General features: G+C 42.1%; 1 protein-coding gene and 1 non-coding gene across 2 annotated transcripts in view; one reads left to right on the plus strand and one right to left on the minus strand.

The window, feature by feature from the left end:
* LOC145401281 (neuroligin-4, X-linked-like) overlaps positions 1-19,219 on the minus strand; it is a 112,467-nt gene that overhangs the window by 82,033 nt on the left and 11,215 nt on the right. The window contains exon 2 of the mRNA XM_080273610.1: positions 14,043-14,192. Coding sequence (XP_080129736.1) covers positions 14,043-14,192 — 150 coding nt within the window. The remainder of the gene's footprint in view (positions 1-14,042; positions 14,193-19,219) is intronic.
* Positions 5,367-5,485, plus strand: LOC145401440 (5S ribosomal RNA). The gene has a single exon (XR_013897591.1). It is a non-coding gene; the product is annotated as a 5S ribosomal RNA (ribosomal RNA).

Below are 19,219 nucleotides of genomic sequence, written 5' to 3' on the forward strand. Positions count from 1 at the left end.
ATTGTTAAATGATCATGAATGAGAGCTGCAAGGCTTGGTCTGGAAGTGTGTCTATGAAACGTAATCTAAGAGTTTATGTGGGTAATATTAAATATTTGGTCTGAGTGAAATGAAGTAAAGAAACGCATAGTCAGCCTGCATCGTCGAGAAATGGATAATGTGAGTCCCTTCAAATAATTAGGCAATGTGATGAATATGGATCGAAGTTTAGAGGATGAAGTGCATGGAAGCTACAGCAAGGAAGAAAAACATGCTGGTTCGCTGAAAGAGTAAGAAGAATTTTGGCTGTGAGCATGGAGGTAAAAAAAAAAAAAGAAAGAAAAGAAACGAAAAAGAAATCCCTGAATAATAATACAGTGATCACTACTCTAACGTATGGAAGTGAAGCTTGGACCTTGTTGGAAGGACAAATGTCAAGTGTGTGACCAATGAATATGTGTTATTTGATGCATAATTAGTTACTTGAAAAGGCAGACAGACAAATATGGAAATGAAGGAGCTCTGTGGTATTGGTGTGGATGTGCCAGGAAGCATTAGAAGAAATATTCTTAGATGGCTTATTCTTGCGAAGAGAATGGAGAATGAGAGACTGGCAAGGAGAGTGTATGTAAATAAGTGGAAGGGAGAAGGGGGTGGGAGAGATCAAAGATGAGGTCGACGGATGGGTTGGGCAGGTATATAAGAGAGGGGATGTGAGTTTTGTTGGACAGGTATATAAAAGAGGGAGTGTGAATTGAAGGGAGGGCAGCCACAGCGTAGAGGACACGGTGTCTTGGAAGCAATACGTTTGTGGTCATCCCTTACGGGATGTACAAGTCTGTTGATAGACACAGAGATAGGTAGCAAGCTTATATCAATATACTGTAGACCTAATTAGAGATGAGGACTTAACAACGCTGATGAAATTTGAATAAGTTCTTCCAGATTCCATCCCATCTTTCGTACTCATAGTTTAGTCCTCAATTTGCAGTTGTTGCAAAAATAATCTGTAAGAGCCTACCATTAAAATACAGTATACTTGGTTTTCAAGGTCTACCAGGGATTAGACTGCACCACCAGTCGAGCAGGAAGGTACTCCCAAGGTGGATGGAAAGCTGATGACAGAGAGCTGGACCTCTGGTTTCATCAGCCCTTGGGACTAGCTCCTTCCCATCCACCTTCGCTGAACTTTTTCAGTGTTTCAGTAACACAAATAGTAGGCAAGCATACTCTCCAATACAAGTTCCCCTAACTGTCAACATCAAACTACATGCAAATTATACACTATACTTCCTTTAAAAATTCAAACAAAAATATATGGTATCTCAAAACATAGCCTCGGCGCCTCCGGGAGGGGGGGCATCAAAGCCTCCATCATCCGCCCCTCTCACAGTGATGACCCAGTGACACGCCTGGAACCACTGTCTGACAGACTTCTTCATTTCTGCAACATTCACTGCCTTTCCTCTAACTTTCTGTCTGTTGTGAACGACCTCTCCTCCTCTAAACCTCACCTTCTCTTCCTAACTGAGACTCAAATGAGGCAACTGACAGCAAATCCATCTCTGTATCCTCCTACTTTCTTTATACCCATTTCAAAGCCAAAGTGGATATTGTGTATATGTATGCAACAACATATCTTGCTCTCGTGTTCATGGACTTGGTTTTTCTGAATTCTCACATCAGCTTTCATGTCACTCTCTGACTAAATATATATGTGCTGTTTCCTTATACCAAAATTCTACTGACTATGAAAACTTCTTTGACCATCTTACATCAAAGATGGAACACATTCTATCCATTTCTCCTTCCTCTGAAATTTCCATTCTAGGAGATTTCAATGTTCACCACCACCTTTGGCTCTCCTCTCCTTTCACTGATCCACCTGGTGAACAAGCGTACATCTTTTTCCTTAATGACTTAGAGCAGCTTGTACAGCACAGTACCTGTATCCTTGACCGCCTTGGAGACAGTTCCAACATAACCTACTTGACCTCTTCCACACAACTAATCCTTCTGCTTATGCTGATGATCTTTCCTCTCTGTTGGGCTCCACTGAGAACTACCTAATCACCTTAACCTGTCCTATCACTCCAGTAAGGCCTGTGGACCCTTCCAAGAAGTGTCGGTTGTAGCACTTTGGAGTTGCTGATTGGGAGGCCCTCAGGAAGTACCTCTTAGATTTTCCCTGGAATAATTATTACTTCCATGTCCAAGAGCCATATGTGTGTGCCTTGCGCATTACAGAGGTTACTCTCTTGGGTATGGAAGCATACATTCCATTCTCATATCATTTGACTAATGCAAAAAAAAAAAAAAAAGGTTTAATCATGCTTGTTCTAATGCTGTCCACAACAAGAAGGCCTACACTATAAAAGGTACCAGAACCAAACCACTCCTGAATCTCATCTCTTTTATCTTTGTGCCCGGAATTGTGCTAAGTCTGTTCTTCACTCTGGTAAAAATAATTTCATTCGTACTAAATGGTCTGAACTCTACGAGTCGAATTCTTCCCGCTCCTTCTGGGACCTTACTAAAAACCTTTTTAACAACTTTACATCATAATCCGTCCCTCCTCTTTTCCACCCTGAAGGTTCAAGAGCTACTTCTTCTAATGATAAAGCAGAACTCTTTGCTCAGACTTTCTCCTCCAATTCCACCTTCGATGATTGTGGTGCTATTCCTTCAGACCTTCCCCCGTCTGACTTCCTCATGGCTGACACTAAAATTTCTTCATTTGATGTATTCTCTGCCATATCTGGCCTCAATACTAACAAGGCATATGGTTCGTGATGGGGTCCCTCCTGTTGTCCTCAAAATCTGTGCTTTTGTGCTTACACCCCGCCTGAGTAAACTCTTTCGCCTTTGTCTGTCAACTTGCATCTTTCCTCTTGCTGGAAGTTTGCTCTCGTTGAGCTTGTCCCAAAGAAGGGTGACCATTCCCAACCCTCTAACTATCGCCCAACTGCTTTAACATCCTGTGTTTCGAAAGTTCTGAGTCTGTTCTTAACAAAAAATATTTTAAAGCATCTTTCCTATCACAACTTTCTTCCTGATCGTCAGTATGGGTTCCGCCAGGGAGCTCCACTGGTGATCTTCTCACCTACGTTTCAGACTCCTGTTCATCCTTTTTACGGGACTTTGGTGAAGGCTTTGCCATTGCACTCGACATCTCAAAAATTTCGATCGAGTCTGGCATAAATCTTTAATTTAATAACTGCCCTCTTACGGTTTTTGTTCTTCTACCTCTGCCTTCATCTCTAGCTTCCTTTCTGGTCATTCTATAGCTGCTGTTGTAGATGGCTACCATTCTTCTCTTAGAGCTTTCAATAATGGTGTTCCTCAGGGCTCTGTCCTATCACCAACTCTCTTCTTTTATTCATCAATGACCTTCTAAGCTGTACATCTAACCCTATATATTCATATGCTGATGACTCCACCCTCAACCTTTCCAATCGTTTCCCGTAGCATCCATTTCAGCAGTTACTTGAGCAAACAAGGGATGAGCCCATGGAACACTTAATGTCTGATATGGCTCATATCTCAGATTGGGGTAAAAATAATCTTGTTGTTTTTAATGCACCAAAAGTTCAGTAACTGCGTCTATCAACCCGACAAAATCTTTCCCGGGAATACCCTCTACTTTTTAACAACATTCTGCTCAATCCTACATCATCTTTAAACATATTTTGAGTTTCATTCTCACGGGATTTATCTTGGAAAGAACATATTACATGTCTTGTAAAATCAGCGTCCAAAAGACTGGGTGTGTTAAGTCGACTCCATGCTTTCTTTACCCCTGCACAGTTGCTGACTTTATACACGGCTTTTATTCGCCCCTGTGTAGAGTACAACTCTCATGTGTACAGAGGCTCCACAAATACAGCTCTCCTCAACAAGGGGGAGTCAAAAGCGTTTCGTCTCATTAAGTCTCCTCCTCTCACTGACTCCTATCAACCTGTCTCTTCGCTGCACTGTTGCATCTTTATGTCTTTTCTATTGCTACTTCAATGATCTCTGCTCCTCTGAGCTGTCTGCTTGCATCCTTCCATCACTATGGAGGACGTGCAACAGCCCTCTAGCAACAAACTCTCATATCTTCTCTGTCCAACTCTCTAATGCAAGATTTAACCGGAACTCTTAGTCCTTCATGTATGCAACAGGTGAACTCTGGAACTGTCTCCCTCTTTCTATATTTTCTACTGCCTATCATCTCTAGTCTTTCAAACGCAGTGCGTCCGGGCATCTCGAAATGAATGGCTCTTGAATTTGGCTCTCTGTTATCTTGTTTTTGTTTTTTTCTTGGAGGGAACAATTTGTGGGGTCCTGGCCTTTGGCTCCTTCTTCTTGCATAAAGAAAATAAAATGACAGGTATATCGTTATTCTTTTTAATACATCCGAATTTCTTTGTTCCTCACACACATTTATAATTCCTAGACAGTATCTTTCTTCAGTTATATACCTGTGCTTATGCTAGTTCTTTTCTCAGTGTGCCATTCTTCATTCCTTAAATAAATGATAAACTTTTGAACTGCACGCCTTTTGCCATCCCCCCCCCCCCCAGTCCTATCTCCACGACAAGAAGACATTCCCATCTTACCATATCCATAATTGTAGGGGAGGGAAGGTCATCCATCAACCTTCCTCTGCTGACCCTGTTTACTACCTGCTTGACATGTTCCCGCAATCTCTAGCTTTTCTCGAAAATGAAATTTTACAGAAGATCACTGACTTAACAGGCGTCCAGTAGTTTAGTGGTTAGAACACATCCAGTTGGAGTTACGGCATCCAAAGGTTCGTTCCACGAGAGGTAATTAGAAGGTTTTGGATCATGTAATGACAACGTGAAGCAGAATAGTCTTGTATCGTTATATATACTGGAGTGCAGTAACTTAGCCTCTGGCACCTACATCTTGAAGGAGGTAAAATTGGAACTGGCTGTTACCGCGTTTTCACATAACCGTTTGAAAACTATTCAATGGCTTTGCTTTGCCACATTTGATTTACCGGGATAGTTGCTGTGGGAGAGAGATTGAACAGGAGAACTGTGGTGAAGTGAGGTGAGCTGAGGTGAAGGTGCATATTTGTACTGCAGAGTGCAGTTGTGAATCGGGTGGAAAAGGGAAGAAAGAGTTGTAGAAAGAAGAAAGATGTGGGTATTAAAAGGTTAGTATTTAATCAAACATACGAGAGAAATCGAGCAGTCTTGAGAGAGAGAGAGAGAGAGAGAGAGAGAGAGAGAGAGAGAGAGAGAGAGAGAGAGAGAGGGGGGAATTCTGAGGCAAACTATAAAAGGTGAAGGTTATTGACACTTGAATATTTATCTCCCTTCATCTTCTTTGCCATACCATGCAACTAATACATAATTGTGGTTGCAGTAAAATTTTAGAACGGCCATACCACGTTGAGTACACCGCTTCCCGTCCGATCAGCGAAGTTAAGCAACGTTGGGTCTGGTTAGTACTTGGATGCGTGACCGCCTGGGAACACCAGATGCTGTTGGCATCCCTACGTATCAAGTGAGGTTGGTGGAGGATTAGTGCCCCTCCCCGTAAAACAAATAACTCTAAGCCCTTGGCCACCCCATCTGGGATACATGGTGTCTGGCAATGAATGAATGAACCTTGTTAATGCAACTGTGACATAATTGTGGTTGCCATAAAACTGTAGTTACATCTTGTTACTGCAACTGTCACGAAATGTGGTTGTATCAAATTGTAGGTACATCGTGTTAATGCAATTATGGTTACATTGTGTTAATGCAACTGTTACACAAGTGTGGTTATTACAAAATTGTACCTACAATTAGTTAAAAACACATTTTGTGACAGTTGCATTAACATGATGTAACTACAATGTAATTACAATTTTGTAATAACCACGCCTGCGTAACAGTTGCATTAACACAGTGTAACTACAATTTCATTAACACGATGTACCTACAGTTTGATACAACCAAGCTTTGTGACATTTGCATTAACAAAATGCAACTACAATTTTATGGCAACTACATTTATGTAACAGTTGCATTAACAAGATACAATTTTACTGCAACCACAATTATGTAATAGTTGCATTAACACAATGTTATGTTATAGCCACACTTGCGTAACAGTTGCATTTACATAATGTAACTATAATTACATTAACACGATGCAACTGCAATTATGATAAAATATTCCATGAATTATGCTACTTTTACAATATCATACATTTAGCTGAATTAGCTTACAAGTTGATTGTAATGTGTAAACGATATGCGTTGGTATGTTATGACAAAATTTACTGTCGTTGGTACGAAAGCTTTGCATGACCGAGCGATATGTAGGCATTACTTAGGCACTAGTATATATCTCATAACACTGTGCACAGGATGCAATGTCTGCGGGAGACATACACAGCTTTTCACTAGGCATGTCAATCCACATAATGTATATCCACAACCTTATTGTCCCAGACCATCAAAAATGCTTAACATACGATGTATCTCAAACAATCTCATTGTAGTCCAGACGACCAAGAATTTCATGACGTATTCAAACACATGGGGTAACCAGCCCTAGTCAGTTACTCCACGTGAATGAAAATTTACTAGACACTACGTTACACACACACATCCTCTCCAAGCTATACAGTATATAATGTCGGAGAGAGTCCCTTCAGGCCAGAAGGGGTTGGAGAGAAGGCTCGATAACAGAAGGGTCAGCTAGGAGGCTTTGCCGTCATGGTAAGTTACGCTGTAAATCAAAATTCGATATAACTACAATAAACTCCGTAGCGCAAGAGTGCTCTAACTCACCTCGCTGATACACAAAGGGGGAAGGTGAAAGAGAGAGAAGGAGAGAGAACAGAGAGAGAGCAAGATAGAGCACCAGAGAGAAAAAGAGAGAAGGGGAGACAGCCAGAGAGAGAACCAGAGATGGCTAGGACAGAAGGAGAGTGATTCCCAGAGAGCAATAGAGTAAGAGAGTGAGAGTAAAGTAGGAGGACCGCAACTAGCACAAACTGCTACTAACCATACACAGGTCACGCCAAGCTCTGAACTATTATTCAAGTAACTGTCTCACAATAAACTCCAACAACCCCAGTCTGCCTATTTCATCACCGCACTTAAAACACGAAGAGGATAACAGGACAGAGAAGGCCTACACTAACATCTAAAAGACATTACCATTCCTCTCTCTCCTGGTGTCACTCCCATCGACGATACAAACAGATAACCTTCTCTATCTAATTAAACACCTCGGCTACGTCTATTAACAAGGGACCGAGGCGAGGGTACTCAGTCATAACATTCAAATAATCATTTTCCCGCAGCGGCATTATGAACAAGGCACGCAACTGCCTGTAGATTTTACCGTACTATTATATTGTTTGAGCCATACAGTATAAGACTGCACCGCATTAATCCACCAGATGATCTGAGTAAAATATTCGAGAAAATTTCTGAAAGCTTCAATGTTGTTATTCATGTTTATTTTTTCATTAACTAACAACGTATACTCTCTCTCCCTCTCTGAAATATTCAGGGAAGTATTATACTTGTACAAATGTAGCAGATTTACTTCCTAATGCACTTGTTCAGTCAAGAGTGTGCCACTTGTTAACCTATGCCTAATATTATATAATGAACCACCCGACTACAAATAAATCGAGGGACAAGATAATAAACACATACAGTAATATACAAAACCAACAAGACTGCCAACTTTCCCAAGGCAATGCAAGGTCTTCACACAGTGACTGTACATTCACATGCTTCTGTCCACTTTACTTTGATGGTTCTTGAATATGCAACAGACATGATCTCAAAGTCTTTGTGTACTTATCGTTTGGCATTGGATCCCACAAATCCCTTAAAAAATAACTAAATAAAAAAACATAGAAGGAGTCTGGGGTTTTAATCCAAAGAAAAATTGTGCCAAGTATGAAGGGAATTGGTAAAGAAATAAAAGAATGAAGCAATGTTGAAAAAGCATTTGGAAGTAAGAAAGATGAAACAGAGCATACACAGCAGCTCTCCACACTTTGATGTCAAGACCTAATAAGTTTATATAGTCTTCTGTGTTGTCCTACACCGCCAAATGTGAAGGGTGGCCTCAACAACGAGACTGGTTTCTCTGTCCCTACATCCCTCATTCAAAGACACATAATCGTGTGACGTAAGAAAATAGGATAACTGTAGCTGGTTGGGTAGCCAAGTAAGGCAGCTCCTGTAAAAGTAACTATATTACATAACACTGTAAGAATAAACTCACTTTTATCACCTCCATTTTTCACTGAAACACTGTAAAGAAGGTGAGCAAGCCATCTCAGATTGTTTACCTTCTTACTTCCGACTGCATTAGCCCTACACCAATTATTTTAAAAATCCGCATGTCTCTAGCAGCGATTGAGATGGTCATTTTAATTTCATACATAGGTATGGCACGCAATCTCCAACTCTGTATCACCGCACAAACGGTACACAGTAATGATAGCAGAAAGTTCCACTTTGTCCATCTTCGAATTGTACGGGCACCGAGGCCTAATGCCACTGTTCAGTAAGTATATTCTGTGGCAGATGACCAGCATATTTCTCTCGGTGGCAGTGCATGATTTAACGGACTACACCCGGATTCACACCATTCTGACCAGGTCGTTCTAAGCACCAAACTACCAGGTGTTCTTCCAATATTTCCTACCTAATTTCTGGGGAAATTATTTTGATGTGCTGTAATGTCTTCAGAAATTTCTTATAATGTGTAACTGTGCCAGGACACTAAAACAGCGTAACACACTAAATAATAGCTAGTAATGTACATATTTATTTAAATTAACAAAACAAAGGAAAAACAAATGAATAAAAAAAAATAATCCATACATCAGATTACTGGTGTCCTCTGTTCATAAAATATCTGTAACAGTCAGACATGAACACCTGTAGGTTGTTTGGAGGGAAACAACTCTGGGAAAGCGAGTTCCACAGAGATGCAGTTCGAGGAATAAAAGAATTCTGATAGGTAGAAGTTCTGCAATATGGCTGAGTGACATTCCAGTCATGAGCGCTACTAGATGCCCGTGTAGCACCAGGGAAGGCTTGAAGAGGTGGCACAATGGATGCAATTTCGTCTGAGCATTTGCCACAAAAATATCTGTAAAATAATGCAAGGGAGGCAACATTCCTTCTTACTTGTAAAGGAGGTAGTTTATTTGTAATGGCAGGGTTGTTAATAATTCTAACAGTTTTTTTTGGACTTTTGTCTAATTGTTTTCATGCAACCTCTCCACATCCATTCCACAAGGGTGAGCAATGTTCAAGCTGAGAGCGCACATGACTCTTATAAATTATAGCTAACTGCTCATCGGCGAAGAAGTTACGGACTCTGTACAATAATCCAAGTTTCTTTGAGGCGGTTTTAGCAAGTGATCTAACATGAGAGGTCTAGCTGAGGGCATTGTTAAGCGAGACGCCGAGAATTTTGATACTTTCGGAGATGGGAATATTAGTAGCACTGAAGGTAATATACGAATCTGGCAATATCTGTCTATTAGTAAATTGTATATATTTAGTTTTACTAGAATTAATGAGACAAGGTTGTTTTGTCCCCATTCATTGATCGTAGATAAGTCTTGATTTATGGAGATAGCTGTACTGAGTTGAGAGTTAGAGATATTAGACTTTGTAAATGGGTGCCTGAGTGTGAATGAACTATGTAGTGTTGAGTCATCTACATATGAGTGGATGGGACTGTGGGTGACAGCTAAGAGATCATTAATATGAACCAGGAACAGGGTTCGCGCCAGAACTGATCCCTGTGGCAAACCGACGTTAATTAAGCGGAAATTGGAATATACATCATCTACCTTTACTCCTATTTTTCTGTCACTGAGATATGAGGAAATGAAAGGAACAAAAGACGTTAGTCCATAGCAAGCGAGTTTGGACAGCAGGAAATGGTGCCATACTCTGTCGAAAGCTTTAGAAATATCAAGGGCTACTGCATGAGTTTCTCCATGTAGACTGATTGATGGGTGGTATGAGTCGGGAGATTGTGTATGTCAATGGTGGATCTTTCGTGGCGGAAACCATATTGTCTATCACTAATTAAGTTGTTGGATTCAAGATGTTTAACAATGTGCTTATTAATTAAAGTTTCAAATACCTTACCAAGAGATGTGACAGCTATTGGTCTGTAATCAAAGGGGTCAGAGGAACTTCCTTTCTTCGGAATTGGGTGGATATTGGCTTCTTTCCATGAATTTGGGAATGAAGAAGTACGTATGCATAGTCTGAATAATTTAGCTAGAACAGAGGCAAGTTCAGGGGAACACTTTTTCAAAGCAATTGGTGGAATTCCATATGTAGTATAGAGGTTTGAAGAAAGTCATGCCTAAGCAAGAGATCTAGAGGAAACACCAATGCACATTCCAGTCAGGGAATTTAGCACTCAACACAGCATGACGCCTGATGAGAAACTCCCCAGACTTGGAAAGTTCCACACATCCACGCCCTTTCACGTGACACAACCAGTCATATACTGGGGAAATGGGAGAAACAGGGCAGAAGGGGTTACCAGAGAAAGAAGAGATGGTGGGGAAAGGCATGACCAGAGCACGCGGAGTTAGCAAGCATAAAACCGCTCTCGCCTCAGTAGTACTGCTCTTGTGAGATACTCCCTCTGAAGAATTATCTATCTATAGCCCGACGCCCTAATCCCGCAAAGGGTGGCCGCAGACAAAACGCCTCCAAGTCGCTCTGTCACCCACCATTTGACTACCCTCCCCCCAACTCACCCCCCCCTCCCTCATATACCTCTCAACTCCATCCCTCCACCTCATCCTCGGTCTACCTCTCCCTGAAGAATTAACTGCAATCAAACCCCAGACTCAACTTTATCTTTCTCCTGCCATCTACGACAAGTACATTGAACATTCTCTCCTTAAAATCACTACAATCTAACACACTACTGGAAAAGCTCGGCGATGACTACAATGATTGTGTCTTTCGCCTACAACAGTTGTACAGTCTCCAGCAAAAGTCGAGCGACCGGCTTGACGAGCAGGTTGGTATATGTGGCACCGCCGCACCCCCAGTTCCACCCCCCCCCTCCCTCGTTCCCATTCATTCGTCTACCCTTCACCCTCCCTACATTCAAGGGTAAGAGAGTAAGGCCTTGTCGCATTGTCTCAACCACTATTCCGTCATCCATTTGTCTTGGGAAATAATGGTTTTGTTATGATAACCAATAAAAACACATTACACAGTGTTCCATACTATAGTTATTTATACACCACGATCTGAAGGCAGGGTGATATAGTAATATATTCATATGATAGTGAGGTATGTAATCATAAAATTTATCATTTTGATGGTTGTATCCAGTCAGTGTAACATTAAACAGCCGGAAGCTATAAGCAGATGTTTGTAGTGGACGGCGGTGTGTGTGTGTGGGGGGGGGGGTTAGCTGGCCGTCACACGTTGTGGTGGAGTCATGGGGAGAGAGAAATGGGCCCTGGTCGACGGGATAGTGTGTGTGTGTGTGTGTGTGTGTGTGTGTGTGTGTGTGTGTGTGTGTGTGTGTGTGTTCCACCAATGCTCATAAACATGTCTTTATTATTACCATGAATTGTGCATTACAATATTACCCACTGTGCCTTATAATAGTGATATTTAGAGTTTAACGATATGGCAAATAAGCATTTAATGATCGGTATACAGTAAGACCTTATTTTCTAAATGCTCTTCAGTCAGATATGCAATGCAATAGCAGATTATATACATGAGTTTGAACGTAGCCTTTAACTCTGCCAGGTAAGTCAGGCTAAAACACCAGATCTCCAGTAAAATATTCTTTATTGTCACTATACCACATGTTATTGTAGGGCAACTGTAACAGGGCGATAGCAAAGGTGGTGGGTGGCCCTACTCAGTGTTAACAGGATTACCTTAACACTCCCCCAGTTAACCACAACATTCCATTATCATATAAATCCAATGTCTGACCCCATTGTTTCGTATCGTTTTAAAATGTGTTCTTGAATATGCCAGTGGTCAGTTAGTTTTCCTTATTAAATATTTGCGTAACCAAAACCTTTTGTCCATTTTAACATCCTTCCCTCTCTGAGGCAATTGACGTTTCAGCTGACGATAGTTAATGGGAAAAGCCATGGCCACACAGAGATAGAGGAAAGTAGTAACAGACGTGGGACACAAGTTGAAGAGCAAATAATCATAAGGTTAACCTGACTGCTATGTCCATTACGCTGCTGTAAGTAACACTGACCAGTGTGAACTGTAACTTGTTAAACCTTTGTTGAAAACGTTGTCAATGAAAACGAATAAACTGAATTATCTGTTGTATGGCATGATAAAGCTGATTAGCGCAAACTGCAATCAAGACAAGTTTGTTTGGTTACTATGCAGATCATCCATTTGGCCACTTTAGTTATTGGTTATCTTTTTCGAAATACGTCGTGTTATAATTGTGTGAATTGCAAATCATACCCTATTGCAGTTATAACTATATAAGGCAAGGTTATATTCCTGATATTATCAGGTGGTGGCGGGTCTCTTGCTGGAGTGAGTGGCGATATGCGGCTGAGGCAAGGGGTGGAGGGGTTTGGTCGTGTGCAGTGCCGGATTTAACCATGCTGTGGCTTGGTAGGTAATGCAGACTGTTGGTCTGCAACATATAGATCTCTTTTTTTCCGTTATTTCCGGTGAACTGTTGGCATGGCCTATAATGGCCCTTTTTAATGGCCTGATGGATGATGGCACTTATTTGGACGCCCAAAGCGTATATTTATTCCGCTCTGGAAGTCTGGATGGCCTGTGACAGGCCGTGGCCTGGTAGGCATTTGCCCAATTTGCCTATACCTGGTAATCCGGCCCTGGTTGTACGGTGTGCGGGGGGGCCAGCACACCACGCGGCTCACTCTACTGTTGGCTGTCCTGTTTATGAAATTGACCTTGATACTTATAATACTGTCATCAGCAATGATTGGCGTCTAAATACTGACTGACTTTTGGTAATGCCAGCAGCCACTTCATGGCCTCGGCTTGACCAGCTTAGGCGGTTCAACCATCAGGCAAACTGTTATCCAGTCCCTGTTGCCCAACGTTATCCGATATCATGCATTAAGACGTCAATAACCAAGATAATACTGATCATGCGTTTTACTTATCAGCAACACTTTGCTGGTATCACACATGGGGTATTAGTAGTAACTAATGGTAATGATCTATACTAAAGTTTGTAAAGTAACAGTGATTACATCGAGTAAGGGAAGGAGCACACCACCGACCATTAAACATCTGCTTATAGCTTCCGACTGTTTAATGTTACACACTGACTGGATACAACCATCAAAATGGTAAATTGTATGATTACAGAGCTCACTGTCATACGAATATATTACTATTTTGTACCACCCTGCGTTCAGATCATGATGAATAAATAATGTGTTTTTATTCGGTATCATAACAAAACCATTATTTCCCAAGACAAATGGATGACGGAAGAGTGGTTGAGACAATGTGACAAGGCCTTAATCTCTTACCCTTGAATGTGGGGAGGGTGAAGGTTAGACGAATGAATGGGAACGAGGGAGGGGGGGGTGGAACTGGGGGTGCGGCGGTGCCACATATACCAACCTGCTCGTCAAGCCAGTCGCTCGACTTTTGCTGGAGACTGTACCTTCGCCTCAAATTGCTGTTTATGGAATTATCAACCTCGACATCTAATTACATACCATGGTAAAAGTTTGTTCCTTTTCCAGACATACTGTATATAGTAGCAGAGCACTCGCATTCCCATTCATCTATTTTCTATCATGTCATGATATCTATTTGCCAAACTGTAATCCAGTACATGCTCTACGGAGTATGTCCTGTCTTCTATGATTTAACTGAATACATACCAGATTAAAATAATCGTAACTGAATACACACTGCATTATTATAATCACTTTAAATCACTGGAAACAGTTATATTACCTTGGAATGGAATGGAATGTCATGTTACACAACAGACCAAAAATGATATGACTGAAAATAACTAACATTTCCATACCCACTCACCCAGCGGCCCGAGTCGGAAGTTGATTGTGACGACAACCACCCTACCGTAGGCGGCGAGGACGGACCCGTCATAAAGTGTGCCTGCGCCCCAACTGAAGCTCTCGCCGTGCAGGTACACCAGCACCGGGTACACCTCAGACCCAGGAATCACTGCGGTGGGTTTGTTAAATATATGATGGCTGGGTGGGGATATGAACTGGTTGATTGTGGTTGTCAAGCGTGAGTGGGAGAAAAGAGAAGCACTGAGAAGGAACACGTGACATAATATCTATATGGGGGGAAAGCTGCCAGACAACAACAAGAGGTTCAAATGAAAATGATTAATCAAAGGTGGGTGAAAAAATTATGAGAGAGTATATGGCTATCTATCTATCTATAGCCTGACGCCCTATTCCCGCAAAGGGTGGCCGCAGACAAAACGCCTCCAAGTCGCTCTGTCACCCACCATTTGACTACCCTCCCCCCAACTCACCCCCCCCTCCCTCATATACCTCTCAACTCCATCCCTCCACCTCATCCTCGGTCTACCTCTCCCTCCCCCTCCCTCCACCTCACCTACATACACCCTCTTAGTCAGTCTTTCATTCTCCAGTCTCTTCACATGTCCAAACCACCTCAGTGTATTCCTCCTAATCTTCTCAACCACATCCACATCCACCCCTCAATGTTCCTTCACTTCTTCATTCGTCAACCTGTCCCTCCACGTCACTCCACATGCTCCTCTCAAGTAACTCATTTCTACTGCTCTCACTCTTCACTTGTTCCTCTCTTGCAAGGTCCACGCCTCGCTTCCATACGTCAGGGTAGGGATCACAATACCATCATGCTGTGACTTCTTAACTTCCCTACTCACCTCCCTATTTCTCATCACTGCTTTCAGTGTACCAACAACCTTCCTTCCCTGCTGTACCCTTTCATGCACTTCATCCCCCAAAGTTCCATCCTTACTCATCACACTACCCAAGTACTTGAATGCACTCACATTCTCCATATCCTCACCATCCAACCTCACTGCACACTGTGTGACTTCATTCGTCTCAAACACCATAACTTTACTTTTGTTTACATTAACTTTCAGCTTCCTCCTCCTACACGCTGTCCCAAATTCATTCACCAAACCTTGCAACTCCCATTCATCTTCACTCAACAATACTAAATCATCAGCAAACAGCAACACCGGAATCTTCCAAATCTCACCCTCATTCATTAGAGCCACCCCCACATCCACTGCCCTACCTTGCACCTCCTTTACAACCCCATCCATGTATATATTAAACAGCCATGGAGACATCACATAACCCTGTTTCAGTCCCACATTGAGATCAAAGAACTCACTCAGCTCACCATCCACTCGCACCGTAGCGCTAGCTCCTTCGTACATACTCTTTACAGCACTCAACAATTTCCCATCCACTCCATATATTCTTAATACCTTCTACATACCTTGCCTATCTATTCTGTCATAAGCTTTCTCCAAGTCCATGAAGGCAGCATACACTTTTCTTCCCATCTCTAGATACTTCTCCACTAAACATCTTAGAACAAATATCTGATCTACACACCCTTTTCCCTTCCTAAATCCCACTTGTTTTTCTCCAACTAGCTCCTCTGTCATATGCCTAACCCTATCAATGAGTTTTCTACCATATATTTTACCAGTCACACTAAGAACGCAAATATCCCTATGGTTACCACATACTTCTCTCTCCCCTTTTCCTTTGTATAAAGGAACAATTATACCTGATTTCCAGTCCTCTGGAACCCTTCCCTCTTCCCAAGCCAATCTACACAACTTCCATATCCACTCCACAACAATCTCACCCCCATTCCTAAGCATTTCACCACACACTCCATCAATTCCTGGGGCCTTTCCCAACTTAATCTTCTTCATCGCTTCCACTACTTCCGCCATACTGATCTCTTCCTCCCTCCTCTCCTCTCTTCTTCTCCCAGCCATTCCCCAACCACTTATACTCGCACTGCTCTCACTCTCTACATTCAACAAATCCTCAAATTGCTCCTTCCATCTCCTCAATTTCTCTCTCTTCTCCACCAACAATCTATTATTCCTATCTTTCACTCCCCTACTATTTCCCCTTTTACACTGCCTTACTTTCTTTACCTCCTTCCAAAACAATTTCTTACTCTCCCCCCATTTCACACTCAAATTCCTCCCAAACTCTTCATCCACTTTCTTCTTACTCTCCTTCACCAGTCTCTTAACCTCCCTTCTCCTGCTCACATATACCTCTCTCTTCTCTCTCATCTCCCCTACCTCTACTCGCTAACCATTCACTATATGCCTTCTTCTTTTGTTCCACAGCTCGTTTCACCTCATCATTCCACCATGCTGTCCCTTGCACGCCCTTGCATCTCCTCACTCCACAAACCGCCTCACACGCTGTGCCTATCTCTTCCCTCAATATCTTACATACGTCTTCCACCCCTTCCATCTGCTCTAGCTCATACCTTCCTTCCACTATGCTCTTATACTCTGTCATTTTCTCACTATTTTGCAATTTCTCCACTCTTCTCACAGGAGCGCTTCATCCTGTCTTCCCCTTCGTCTCCTCAACCACTTTCTTTGCAACTCTACCTTGGCCATCACTAAGTGATGGTCCGAGACTCCATTCCCCCACCCTCTCCACATTCTTGCATCCAACACTTGTCTTCTCATTCGTTCATCCACACACACGTAGTATATCATTGGCTTTTGTTCAACAAGTTCACCATACATCCTCCTCATTACTCTCCGTGTTTACCGGTGGATCATTTTATGACGAAAGTAGGTGTTGGCTATTGCCAACCCTTTACAAGCACAGATGTCCACGAAAGCACTACCATTCCCATCTACCTCAGCTGGCACACCCCACTGACCAACCACTCCATCCACTCATACATTCCCAACTTTATCATTCATGTTTCCAATCAACAGCACTCTCTCGCTCCGCTCAAACTTGTCCATACATGGCAAGGTGTGAAAAAAATTGAATGAAAAAAAAAAAAAATGAAATTAGTAGTACGATTGATGAAAAGATTGTATGAATTTTGAATATTTCTTTAATGCAAATAGTTGCTATAACTGTGAGAAGTAAACATGATGAGCGCAATCAGAAGGTAACAGGAAGGAGAGTGAGTTGTGTGAAGGTGAAGTGTTGCAGGGTGTGTAATGTAAAGAAGTGAAGCACAGTAAGCTGTGCAGATCTGAGGTGAAGCTGGGTGCACTGTGTGGAGATGGGGTAAGGCAGGGCATGCTGTTTTTTTTTTTTTTTTTTTTTTTTTTTTATGTAAGGAAGAAGGAACCAGAGGCCAGGAGCTTCCAAATCGTTTCTTTCCAAGAAAAAACTAAAACAAGATAACACAGAGCCAAATTCAAGAATCATTCATTTCCAGATACCTAGACTTACTGTGTTTGAAAGACTGGAGATTATAAGCAGTAAGAAATACAGACAGAGGGAGTCAGTTCAAGACCTGACCTGTTGCATACATGAAGGACTGGGAGTAACGCTTAACTCTTGCATTAGAGAGCTGGACAGAAAAGGGGTGAGAGTTTGTTGCTGGACGGGTGCTATGCACCAACCATAGTGGTGGACGGATGCAAGCAGACAATTCAGAGGAGCAATGACTACTGAAGCTGCAATAGAAAACTGATAAAGATCCAACAGTGTGGTGAAGAGATAGAGGCTGAAGGGAGCCAGTAAGAGGAGGAGAGTTAATGACATGAAAACAATTTGACTCCATCTTGTTTAGTAGAGTTGTTGTTGAGAATCTCTCCACACGTGAGAGGCAAAAAAAAAAAAAACGTGTATCAAGTCAACAACTGAGCAGCGGGAAAGAAGGCATGGCATCAGCTTAGCACACCCAATATCTTGAAGGCAGATGTTACAGGAGAGGATATATGATATTTCCAAGATAAATCCCGAGAGAATGAAACCCCAAGTATGTTCAGAGATGATGCAGGGTTGAGTTGGATATTGTTATCAATTCCTGCAGAAGATTTTGTCTAGTTGATGGATGTAAGAACTGGGTTCTTGATGCATTAAAAACACATGATTACCCCAGAGGTATGAGCCAAGTTAGACATTAGGTGTGCCATTGCCTCTTACACTGTTTGTTGAAGAAGCTGCTACGATGGATGATGCAGGGAGCGAATGGAAAGGTGAGGGTGGAGTCATCAGCATATAAGTGGATAGGCTTAGACGTACAGTTTACAAGGTCACTGATGAACAAAAGGAAGAGAGCTGGTGATAGGACAGAGCTCTGACGAGCACCACTACTGATAGCTCTAGAAGAACGGTGGCCATCTACAACTGCAGCTATAGAACAACAAGAAAGGACGTCAGAATAGGACAGAGCTCTGACGAGCTGATAGCTTTAGGAGAATGGTGGCCGTCTACAACAGCAGCTATAGAACAACCAGAAAGGAAATTAGATATGAAGGCACAGATAGGATAGAAACCGTAAGGGGGCAGTTTGGAAATTTATGATTTATGCCAGACTCGATAGAAAGCCTTTGAATGTCAAGTGCGATGGCAAAGCTTTCACCAAAGTCCCGAAAGGAGGATGGCCAGGAGTCGGAAAGGTATCGTAGGTGAGAAGATCACCAGTGGAGCGTCCCTGGTGGAACCCATATTGACGATGAGAAAGAAGGCTATGATACAAAAGATGCTTTTAATTTTGTTGTTAAGAACAGACTCGATAAATTTTGAAACATACGACAAAGCAATCTGGTGACAGAGAGATGGGAATGGTCACCTTCTTTGGGAAGAGGTAGAATGAGAGCAAACCTCCAGCAAGAAGGAAAGGTACAAGTTGATAGACGAAGATGAAAGAGTTTGCCCAGGTAGATTGTAAACTTGAAGATGACAGGAGGGACCCCATAAAGCCCATAAGCCTTGTTAGGAACGAGGCCAATGAGGAAAGAAAATACTGTACATCAACTGAGGAAATTTTAATGTTAGCCATGAGGAAAACGGGGGAAATGATGGAGGAACAGCACTGGAAATGTCTAAGGTGGAATTGCAGGAGAAAGCCTGAGTGAAGAGTACTGCTTTAGCAGTAGAAGAAATAGCTACAGGGCCATCAGAGTGGAAATGAGGAAGGAAGGACGATGATGTAAAGTTGTTAGAAAGGTTTTTAGCAAGGTGCCAAAAGGAGTGGGAAGAATTTAAGTCGGA

The sequence above is a fragment of the Coenobita brevimanus genome, chromosome 55, assembly GCF_032717465.1.
Source record: "Coenobita brevimanus isolate Jiangsu-jjx chromosome 55, ASM3271746v2, whole genome shotgun sequence".
In the NCBI taxonomy this organism is placed as follows: Eukaryota; Metazoa; Arthropoda; class Malacostraca; order Decapoda; family Coenobitidae; genus Coenobita; species Coenobita brevimanus.